At 36.0% G+C, this 10564-nt stretch overlaps 2 protein-coding genes across 3 annotated transcripts; one reads left to right on the top strand and one right to left on the bottom strand.

The window, feature by feature from the left end:
• Positions 1 to 2015: 2015 nt before the first annotated feature.
• On the top strand, positions 2016 to 4945 carry LOC105113119 (mannan endo-1,4-beta-mannosidase 7-like). The gene is made up of 5 exons (XM_011009147.1): positions 2016 to 2506; positions 2622 to 2816; positions 3048 to 3170; positions 3834 to 4036; positions 4153 to 4945. The coding sequence occupies exons 1-5, from the start codon at positions 2183 to 2185 to the stop codon at positions 4526 to 4528; spliced, it is 1221 nt and encodes a 406-aa protein (XP_011007449.1). The 5' UTR covers positions 2016 to 2182; the 3' UTR covers positions 4529 to 4945.
• LOC105113120 (glucose-1-phosphate adenylyltransferase large subunit 1-like) lies at positions 4852 to 10185 on the bottom strand. 2 transcript variants are annotated; one of them, XM_011009149.1, is made up of 15 exons: positions 9439 to 10185; positions 9215 to 9337; positions 8897 to 9070; positions 8557 to 8649; positions 8395 to 8478; positions 8224 to 8279; positions 7955 to 8048; positions 7618 to 7803; positions 7419 to 7499; positions 6899 to 6955; positions 6718 to 6822; positions 5749 to 5855; positions 5364 to 5424; positions 5144 to 5253; positions 4852 to 5111 (listed from the first exon to the last, which is right to left on the bottom strand). In XM_011009149.1, exons 1-14 carry the CDS (start codon positions 9670 to 9672, stop codon positions 5152 to 5154), a joined length of 1557 nt encoding a protein of 518 aa, XP_011007451.1. In that variant the 5' UTR covers positions 9673 to 10185; the 3' UTR covers positions 4852 to 5111; positions 5144 to 5151. The 2 variants fall into 2 exon arrangements, with proteins under 2 accessions (XP_011007451.1, XP_011007450.1); XM_011009148.1 differs by having other exon boundaries at positions 6899 to 6985; positions 9439 to 10184.
• Positions 10186 to 10564: the final 379 nt, after the last annotated feature.

Here is a 10564-nt window from a genome sequence, read left to right as displayed (position 1 = left end):
GGGGGGTTGGAGTTTTCTAGTAAGAAAATCCGTGACATACGGTTGGCTCTGAGCCCAAACTGTTCTTGTAGGAGATATATTTAAATTTTTTTATTTCTTAAAATTTATTTTAAAATTTTATATATCAAAACAATTGAAAATATACAAAAAACAATTAAATAAAAAAAATCTTCAATGTCGGCTATTCACCGGAATTCCGGACAGGTGCTTAAAAGACAGAAAAGAAGTACTATCAAAACTGTGTTTTTTTAAATGTTGTCTGGTGTATTTCAATGTCGAGTACGTGAAATTTATTATCCAGATGCTAACCACCGACTATTGTACTTCCCCTCGGAGTTTTTTAAAATTACCCTGCACCGCATTATCAGAACCCCTGCTATTTTTGGCACCAGCATGACGCTGAGATGGCCTGTCATGACATTACCGACGATAAAAAGTGAATAGGCCAAAAGACAAGACGTGGAGCAGTGGCTAGTGGGAATAAAGACTCTTCCTTTCTCTACTTCGTTGTCTTGTGTTTCTTTTCCCTTTTTTCTTTTTTTTTTAATTCTTGATTTCCAAGTAACATACGCATATTTTAATTAATTTTTTAAAATTTTAAAATTAAATTTATAATAATTTTAAAATTTATAATATTTAAACCAATAATTTCTAAAAAAATTAATTTAAAACCACTATATCCTCAAGAATAAAGAGAAGACGTGTTCCTCTTGTATTCCTTCCTTGCTTTTGTTGGGTTCTCATTCACTTTTTATTGTAATTATAATTGTTTTTAAAATATTTTTTATTTAAAAATATATTAAAATATTTTTTATTTTTTAAGATTTATTTTAATATTAACTTATTAAAACTATTGAAAATCATAAACACATTAATTTTTTAAAAACTTTTTAAACACAGAAATAAACCCCCGTGAAGCCAAGAGTTCCAATTTCACGGAGGGAATTTATGGTTGAACCTTCCTCCGACATCATCACCAGCCGTTGAATTCTCATACTTAAACCACAGTGTCTCAAAGTAAAATGCCTCTCCTGCTTCTCAACGACACGTCGTTTCTCCTCGCAGTTTCCTTCGTGTTTAATACCCCCTTTTACCCTTGAACTATTCAAGCTGTGTCATACTGATGTTTATAATATTATTTCGCTCAATTTTATCTTTCAATTATTATATTTCAAACAAATATCATCTCTTTCTTTATTTTTACCAAAAATCCTTTTCAAAAATCTAATTTTCGGTATTTTGAGGAAAAAAAGGTTTCTCTTGTACTATATAAACTGAATCTACTTTCAAAAATAATTTTATTTTTTCAAAATCAAGAAAACTTTTTAATATATTTTTTTAAAATAAATATTAATAAAATTGAAAAAAATATAAAATAATTTGAAATGATTCTGAATTTCATCTACAAAAACCTTTAGAACCATATTAAAACCACCTCTATAAATTCACATGATCTGAGAGATATATTAAATCGATAATATAAACCGTTTCCTGTGTGCCGGCGCTTTATAAGGTTTCCTTAGCTTTCTCCAAGGTGAAGGCACTGTCCGAAACGTCGCCGTGATGTGCGCTAGATTTTGGAAAAAAGTTAGTGCTCCCTTTCGGCCCTGTAGTCAACGTGGGGCAACCTGCCTTACTGAACCCGTTCAACCTGCCAGAAATTAAAAAAGAAAAGAAAAAATGGTGACGTGTCATTTATCTTAAACATAATTTTTTAAACATAGAAAGGAGCGAACAAGTCAAAATTTTCAGAAATTAAAGAAACACTGTAAATACTCTTAAAATGCTGAATTTTTATTTCTCTACTCTCTAAAAGATATAGACAAAAATAAATTACAAAAAATATTCTCCTTAAATAAAAAAATAAAACTAGGAAATATCATAATAAAATTAATTAAAAAATATTATTTAAAAAAAAAACTTTATCTTCGGCGTTATGGACCTCTTACGGGCCCATGAGAAATGTGCAGAAGTAGTGGGCATCTAGGCATTGTCAGCCACACACCTTTTGCTCTTAGGGAGATGGTGACATTTTCATTTGGTATTTTAACCTACCCTATTTGAGAAAGGTCCGGAAAATTGTGCACCATAAGAAACCCAAAACCTTAGTATTGAGATTGCTGGGGCATATCACATATCCTTTGTTGCGTCGAGAGAGTCAGGAAAGGGAGAAGGAAGAGAAATGAGGCACTGGGGTCTAATTTTCTTCGTGATTCTGCTCATTCATGAACAGGGAATTTTTCTCCAGGTGGAAGCAGATGATGGGTTCATAAGAACCAAAGGAGTGCAATTCTTGTTGAATGGTAGCCCGTTTTATGCAAATGGCTTCAATGCCTACTGGCTCATGTACTTTGCAACAGACACTTCACAGAGAGACAAAGTGACATCTGTTTTCCAAGATGCTAAACAGCATGGCCTTACACTGGCAAGAACTTGGGCTTTCAATGATGGTCAGGATAGAGCTTTACAGGTCTCACCTGGCTACTACAATGAACAAACTTTCCAGGTAATCATGATACACCTCGCCTTTTACTCTCTTTCTAGTCTTTTGAAATTCTTCATCCTCATCCTCTCTGTCTCTGTTAATGTCTGGATTTTCATTTTCACTTTTGGCTCAAAAGGGATTGGATTTTGTCATTTCCGAAGCTAAGAAGAATGGGATTAAGCTGATTTTGAGCTTGGTGAACAACTATGAGAACTTTGGAGGGAGACAACAGTATGTGAACTGGGCATCCAGTCAAGGCCAGTCCATATCATCTCTTGATGATTTCTATACAAACTCTATAGTGAAAGGATACTACAAGAATCATATCAAGGTGAGGGTGACTCTCCATCTTTCTGTGTCCCTGCCATTATTATCAATATTTCATACCACTATTGGTGACAGCTTGAGAGACAAATGATTCAACCACTGGAGTGACTCTCTCTCTCTCTCTCTCTCTCTCTCTAGTGTCCTTCCTTTCCTTGTAAATCGAAGGATTTATTGGTTTTCTCATGTTTTACAATACCATGGTTAATTTTTTCTATTTTTTTCTGTACATATGTAGACTGTTCTGACAAGACGTAACAGTATCACCGGAGTTGTTTACAAAGATGAGCCAACGATAATGGCTTGGGAGCTTATGAATGAACCCAGATGTGCCTCAGATCCATCAGGAAGGACCATTCAGGTGAGTTGGATAGACTTTTCCATCTGATCTTTCTGATTCTACATGTCTAGTTGCAAGTTACAATCTTTTCACAATCTCTCAATATTTCTGAACTCAAAAGTCTTGTGATTTTTATTTATTCGTTAATGTTGTTTTGCAACTCCACTCGGGATTTTGCCAAAAGGGAGTCGGTCACAAGAACTGACATGCTCAAAACCTTTTTTGTTCAATTTCCTGCCTCCACTCTCGAAGTTGGGGCAATAATTTAAGAACCTATACTACTAAGATTAGGTGAGGTTTTGGCAGTATTAGTTTCATTAACATAGTCGGATAAAAGGGTCACTGAAAAGATTAACAAAAGTGTCACGCAAAAGGAATGATTATAACGTCCATTAAGAGCTATCAACTCCACATAAGTAGAAAATCTGGCTTGATCACCAACAAGAAAACAAAATTATTAAATAGAAACAACTGTTTGATTTTACTTCATTATTTATTATTATTATTAATGTGGTTATTGGAATAGCCATATAACTCGACTAATTTTGCGTGCCTAGAAATTACCCTGAGATTTGAGGGAATCAGATTAATAACTTCTAGAAAACAAATATAGAGTCCGATCAATTTAGCTAGCCCTCAAGATTAAAAAAGTCTGATTTTACTTAATTGTGCTTTGTGTGGCAGGCTTGGATTACAGAGATGGCTTCTTACTTGAAATCCATAGACGGAAATCACTTGTTAGAAGTTGGCTTGGAAGGGTTTTATGGACCATCTTCTTCTGAAAAGCAGCAATCCAATCCAAACTTTCTAGTAGGGACAGATTTCATTGCTAACAATCAGATACCTGACATTGACTTTGCCACAGTTCACTCCTATCCTGACCAATGGTAAAGTTTTAATTAAAAATCTCCACCTAAAACCGTCCCTGATTTGGTTCTGTGAATGGTTTTCCAGGGAATAAATACATTCCTCACCAAAATGTGGTAATTTTCTTTATGAACAGGTTACCTAATTCAGGTGAAGAAAGCCAAGAATCGTTTTTGAACAGTTGGCTCAACAATCATATCCAAGATTCACAGAACATCCTTCGGAAGCCAGTTCTGTTTGCTGAATTTGGAAAATCATTGAGAACGTCGAATGATAATCAAAGGGACCGGCTGTTCAATACAGTCTACTCGGCTATTTATTCATCAGCCAGCAGCGGAGGTGCTGCTGCAGGTGGAATGTTCTGGCAACTACTTGCTGAAGGAATGGACTCATTTCGAGATGGGTATGAGGTAGTCTTCAGCCAGAATCCTTCGACCACTAGTGTCATTGTTGATCAGTCTCAAAAGCTCAAATCGGATTCGAAAGATGTATGCAAGGCTGAGGAACATTGAGAAGTGGAAGAGAGCAAAAGATATCCGAAACAATGGCAATTAACCTAAAAGATTGAGAAGCAAATAGGTCAAGCTCGAGTGTTGACCGTATTAAACTATTTTTATCTTTATAAAGGCAAAAAACTAACGTACTCGGTTAAAGTTGTAAGGACTGAATTCTCCGTTGGAGATGAATCAGCTCATCCAATAGCACTTATTTTAGCGAAAAAGAAAAGGAAGCGATTACACTTGAATCAAAATCATCCCCTCCTCGACTACAGCAATTTTATTCCAGCTCAAGATTAGTTCTGATATATAGCCAACTGGGTTGAAGTGGAAAAGTCAGAATAAACAGTGTATTATCAACCCCATGGCTTGTGTTTTAAGCAATGAACCTATCCATATTGCTAAATGGACTTCATACCCTTCAATTTATTCGAGTTAAAATACTTCCTCTTCTCGGCTATTCTTTCACATATGGAAGGAGTACGTAATTTACATATACAGTAGTTACTTCGTTATGATCACAGCAACCAAGTGCAAAGATGTGGATCGGTTGCTCCGTCAGCTTCATCACTAGGATTAGGCACTTCTAGATAAGGGTTCCTAAGCACGCACTTCCAGATAAGGGTCCCTAGGCACTTCTAGATAAGGGTCCCATCTTTGATTGTCGCATTCTTCAGTACGGCTGTAATCCCTGATCTAATGTAAAACCCTTCAGCTGGCCTGTCTGCTTCTTGAACACCCTGATAAGTCGAAGCAAACATATGCCAATCAAATACAGGACACTTCTAATTGGTTTCTTGAACATTTTAAGCTGGTATGAAGTTCAAAGAGAACAGAAAGCTATACTTACATCAGCATTTGTGATGATCACATCTTTTCCTATCCTGGCATTCTTATCGATAATACAGTTCCTGGGAGAGAGAAAAAAGCCATGCATATGTTCCACCATCAGGCAAAAGAATCCAATATGAATATTTAAATTGCTATAAGCAATCATGAGTGGATACATGCGTCCCTAATACTCTCTTTACAACCCTAATACTCTATTTACAAATTACCAAGATTCGAATTTCTAACATTTAACATTCAATTTAACCTTTTTTATTTTTTATGATATTACAAGAAAGAATCTGTAAAGAACAATAAACTTTAGCAACAACATGCTGGTCTCATCTTGTACCTTGCAAGTTTCTGCAAGTGTGCATGAGAAAGAGGAGTTGCAGCTTAAATCTTACCTGATTTTGGTATTTTGACCAACACCAATTGGGACCTTTCCTTCTGCTAGCAGAGAGGCAATTTCAGATTCAGTTTGATAGTAGTCAGCACCCATCATCATAGTATCCTGGAGATGTAAGTACAGTCCCGTTAGGCTATTACTATAATCAGTCGGCACTCCAGAATTGAAAGAAAAATCGGCCAGGCTTCTACATGATGCCATCTTGGCATCAATAACGATCACCATTTATCTAAATAAATTCATTTTCATAAAGTCACATGTATTTATGGGATTTCGATAGGAAAAAATGAATCAAGTGCATTTTGATCCTTTTCAGATGACAGAAATATGCAATTAGAGTGGAGGTTTCATAACATTTGATGCCTTGAAGGCATCGCAAACAGAATGCCTCATGGAATGCACTGTCTTTTACGGAATGGCTTACAACTTTCCACTAACTTAATGTCACAATATCAATCCGCAAGATCACCACTTACTGAGTTTAATATTTTTTTTTCAAAGAAAAATGTAATGTGATATTATGAAGGCAAACATTCCATAAAAAGACGATAAAATTCACAATCTGCAGCTGATTAGACACAGGTCTTAAGAGGCACAGCGTGCAGCATCATAGGATTGTCATGTCTACTAAATATAAACCAAAGCACTATCTGGAACGGCATAGGCTCCTAAAAGCATGTTGTTTCCAGTGGAATTCCTTCAATAATGTGCATTCCAAAACAACTAGCCCCTGCTGGTGTCAATTTCCTAGCATACTAGCATGCTTAATTTAATCTACTGCCGTCTATGTCGAATTAATCAAATCTAGATAGGGTAAGAATGTGATGCCCGTGAATCCAGAAGCCTGCCTCTGTAAATCAATTAATTTATCACCAAAGAATGTCTTCTTAATTCAGTACTAGCTTTAAACAAGAAGGGAAGAGAAGCGATGGGGCAGGGAAAGACTAGGAAAAGAGAGCTAGCTTACTGTAAGTTCAACGCCACTCTCTAAACGTGAGCGAACTCCCACAATAGAATGCTGCACGCTACATTCTCGTAGAAAGCAGCCATGTGAGATTATTGCATCAACAATCTGCAATAAAAGAAAGTGTCACGAGGTGCACCAAGCACATTAGAAATTGTAACCTCATTTGAGCTTAAAGTCATACCCTGCATCTATCAACTTTAGTTGGTGGCAAGAATCTAGGAGAGGTGAAGAAAGGTGTCTGCGGATCATAAAATTCAAACTTCGGTGGCTGCATTAAAGAAAACCAACTGATCAATGTACAAATCACGACCTTTTTTCCCTCACCGCAGTGCTACAAGGTCAAGTGGCTTGGTCATTTCCATAATCAGAAAAATGAAATAACAAAAATGTTTCTGATTTGGAATAGGTTAAGTACCACTTCACTGCAAGATGATCTAAGTCCATAAATTAAACAAGCAATTTGGAGATTGCATAGGATTTTGAATTCATTGGAAATGACAAGATACTTCTACCCCATCAACAATATTGTTCACTCTTTTTTCAAAGCATAACCAAAACAATATGAACAGATTTTTTGCAGCAATGACTTGCTGATTTCACAATATCTAATAACGCAGCAGAGAGAAAAATTGCTTTCATCAATTAGCTTATAGTGTAAAGGTAGATACTGCAGAAACGAAAGCGATGGCAGTAACACCAACCTGCTTCGTGAGGCCCAAATTGGCATCAAAAAATGACTTTACTGTTCCAATGTCCTCCCAGTAGTCATTGAATAAGTAAGCCTAGAAAAAGTTAAAAAGAAATAAGAAATTCAATTACTAGAATAAAGCTAACCTATGCAAATTAACTAGAAATAAAAAAGGACATGTGGATGAATCCATGTTTGAAGGGCAGTCTCACCTGGACATTATGATCCCTCACAGCAGATGGAATGATTTCGGAACCAAAGTCATTGCATGAGGGATAGCTCCACCTCAGAAGCTTCAGCAGGACATCAGTTCTAAACACATAAACGCCCATTGAAGCAATATAGGGAAATTGCATAGCTTCTTGTCTGGAGAGTCCAAGAAGAGTGGTATCAACTTGCTGCAGCAAGAAGAGGATATCACCAAGAGCTAAATTTAGATATAAAAACTGAAGGCATATCAACTGAGAGAAGACCAAAAGGGATCTTAATTAAGTATAAAATTAAGATATTGGAGCTCATGAAAAATAAGATGATTAGAGGACTAACTACCATTGCTTTCAGATCAGGGCCCTTGGGTTTCTCGGCAAATTGAACGATGCGTCCAGTGTTGTCAATCTTCATCAGTCCATAATCTGATGCACGACTGCAACATATCTAATTTCAATGAATTTCCAAATGCAAAACAACATTTTATTCTACAATAAATGTTCTGGATGATGGCAGATTGAGTGACAACAATTACAGTTTTATAGTTGCAAGGCAGGCAGACACTGCCACAAGACACCATGCCATTTGACATAAAAGGACATTAGAGATACCTGTCATCCATGGGTACACAGGAGACTGTTACATCTGCATTTGTGTCGATATGCTTCTGTAAATACATTTAGACATCGAAAAGCAGAACTTAAGTCAAATTCCAGGAATCAGGCATGCAAGAAAACTGTATTTGATGCAACATCCCACCAGTGAACGCATAAAAATAGTACCTGGACGAACTCCATGTAGTTCATTCGATAAAGATGATCACCAGACAAGATCAATACATGCTCCACGTTCTTGTTCTTTGCATCCTGAACAGACCAGTGAAACCCATTTAGTCTAATTTACAGTTTCAATCTTCAACAGAAAACAAAATTACGAGTTCTCACCTCAAACACCCATATAAACTGCCTTACAGCATCTGCGGTTCCTTGAAACCACTTCTTTCCTGTTTCCCCTGGAGTTTGAGTAGCTGCCAAAACCTGTCCAAGGTATCTCTTTTAAGAACTTTCACACCAGCAGTTTACAAAAACACTCAATTGAACAACAACGACAACTCTAAAGACGTATGACGATACCGTAATAAGAACTTAACAAGCGATCATTCTTTGATGATTACTGCTTGCCTCAATAGACCAAAGCATAAGTTCATCTCATGATACACTTCTGGTGGTTTTGTATATAATTTAGCAGATTCAAATTCCTTCTTCTGCACAAAAACCATCTTACCTCCACAAATCCATCTCCAAAACTAACACCATTGCCAAAGTTATAAGTACGAGCTAGATGCCGATTGAGTGAGAAGGAATTAAACTGGGTTAGGATGAAAATCTTCTTTATCCCACTATTGATGCAATTACTCATAGGAATATCAATCAACCTGTAACAGCCTCCAATTGGAACCTGTATGGAAGGACACAAACATAAATTCTACAGTTTTCTTCTCAAAAAAATGCAAAAGACCAAATTAACCAAGCCCCGTTATCTCAAATTTGTAACAAAAATTCAATAATTATTTCTAGAAACCATGAGCTTATTAAATCTTACCGCGGGCTTGGCTCTTTTGCTGGTAAGAGGAAAGAGGCGTGTCCCAGCACCTCCACCTAATATGATCGAAGCTACATTACCTGGGTCTGCTTGTTGAGTCTCAAACACAGGTGCTTCAAACGTCTGAAATCAAAATTAATAATAAAAAAAACTTAAGCATCGCCGTCAGACAGAATCAGATGTTAATATATCAACGTCAGACGTTGAACAGTTTTTGTACTCACCACAATTTCTTTGTTAACTTCTGATGTAAGAACAGAGTAGGCAACTCCAGGCTTAGCCTTTTTCACACCGCTTCTCATATTTTTCCACAACAGGGCACTCAAAGCCCTGCTCTTCGGGTTCTTCTTAATCCTTTCACCCCAAAAGTGAGTCCCTTCGTTTCTAATACTTCCGTTGTTAACATTAACAACATTGGCACCAGCACTTGCCTTCGATGCTCCACAGAAAGAATCCATCTTTGAATCAGAGTAAGAAACAACAACCCCAAATATATTTCTTAATGTAAGATCCAAGAAATATAGATTCCTAAAACATTAATAAGATGACAATACAAGGATGGCCAAAACGTAAAATTTTTGTTGATAGTCCCTAAACAGAACCGGAGCAGATGCAACAACGATGATAAATAAAAGCCACCCTGATAAATCTATAGTTTTGAATGTCAACGTACAAAAGGCTCAGATAAAAAAAAAAAAACTAAAAAGATCGAGTTTGTTTCAATGACTGATAACAATTTAGGAGAAAAGGATGTGAAAATATGTGAACTTCGAGTGGATTGCAGTTGAAGGCAGAGGAGAAGATTGAATGCAAGAGTGATGATTACTGTGATTAGTTTTGAAAGTGATGTGAACCAGAAGTCACGAGAAACTAAAGAAGTAAGGGTGGGTTTGAATATTCTACAGAAAGATTTGCAGGAGTGAATCACTTGTGATCACTATGCATGCCACTCTTAACTCCTCAGTCTGCGGCTGCTAGTCTTCTATTGTACTTGAAACAGTCCTTCTGCCTGTATGTGTGGTTGTTACGGGGTTAACTTTTACCGTCACGGTTAAAAAAAAATATTTTTTATTATAATTTTTAAAATCTTAGCTTAAAAAATACTTGATTGGTTAAAATTATTGTAAAATAAAGTTTTACATGTGAAATAAATAAAGAATAGATTTTTATTAATGAAAATCATGTAATTTTTGCTTTTATAAAATCAAAATTTAAAATGTAATTGTGTGTAAGGCTCAATATAAAAAAAATTTATTTTACTAACCAGTTAGACAAAACAAAATGTAATAGCAGCAATTATATTGTGTGTGTATAGTATTGTAATAGTTTTTGTGTCTATAGTTTTAAAAG

This window comes from Populus euphratica, unplaced genomic scaffold (genome assembly GCF_000495115.2).
Source record: "Populus euphratica unplaced genomic scaffold, PopEup_1.0 scaffold393.1, whole genome shotgun sequence".
Lineage (NCBI taxonomy): Eukaryota > Viridiplantae > Streptophyta > Magnoliopsida > Malpighiales > Salicaceae > Populus > Populus euphratica.
Note: the sequence above shows the minus strand (reverse complement) of the source record. Positions and strands in the feature narration are given on the sequence as shown.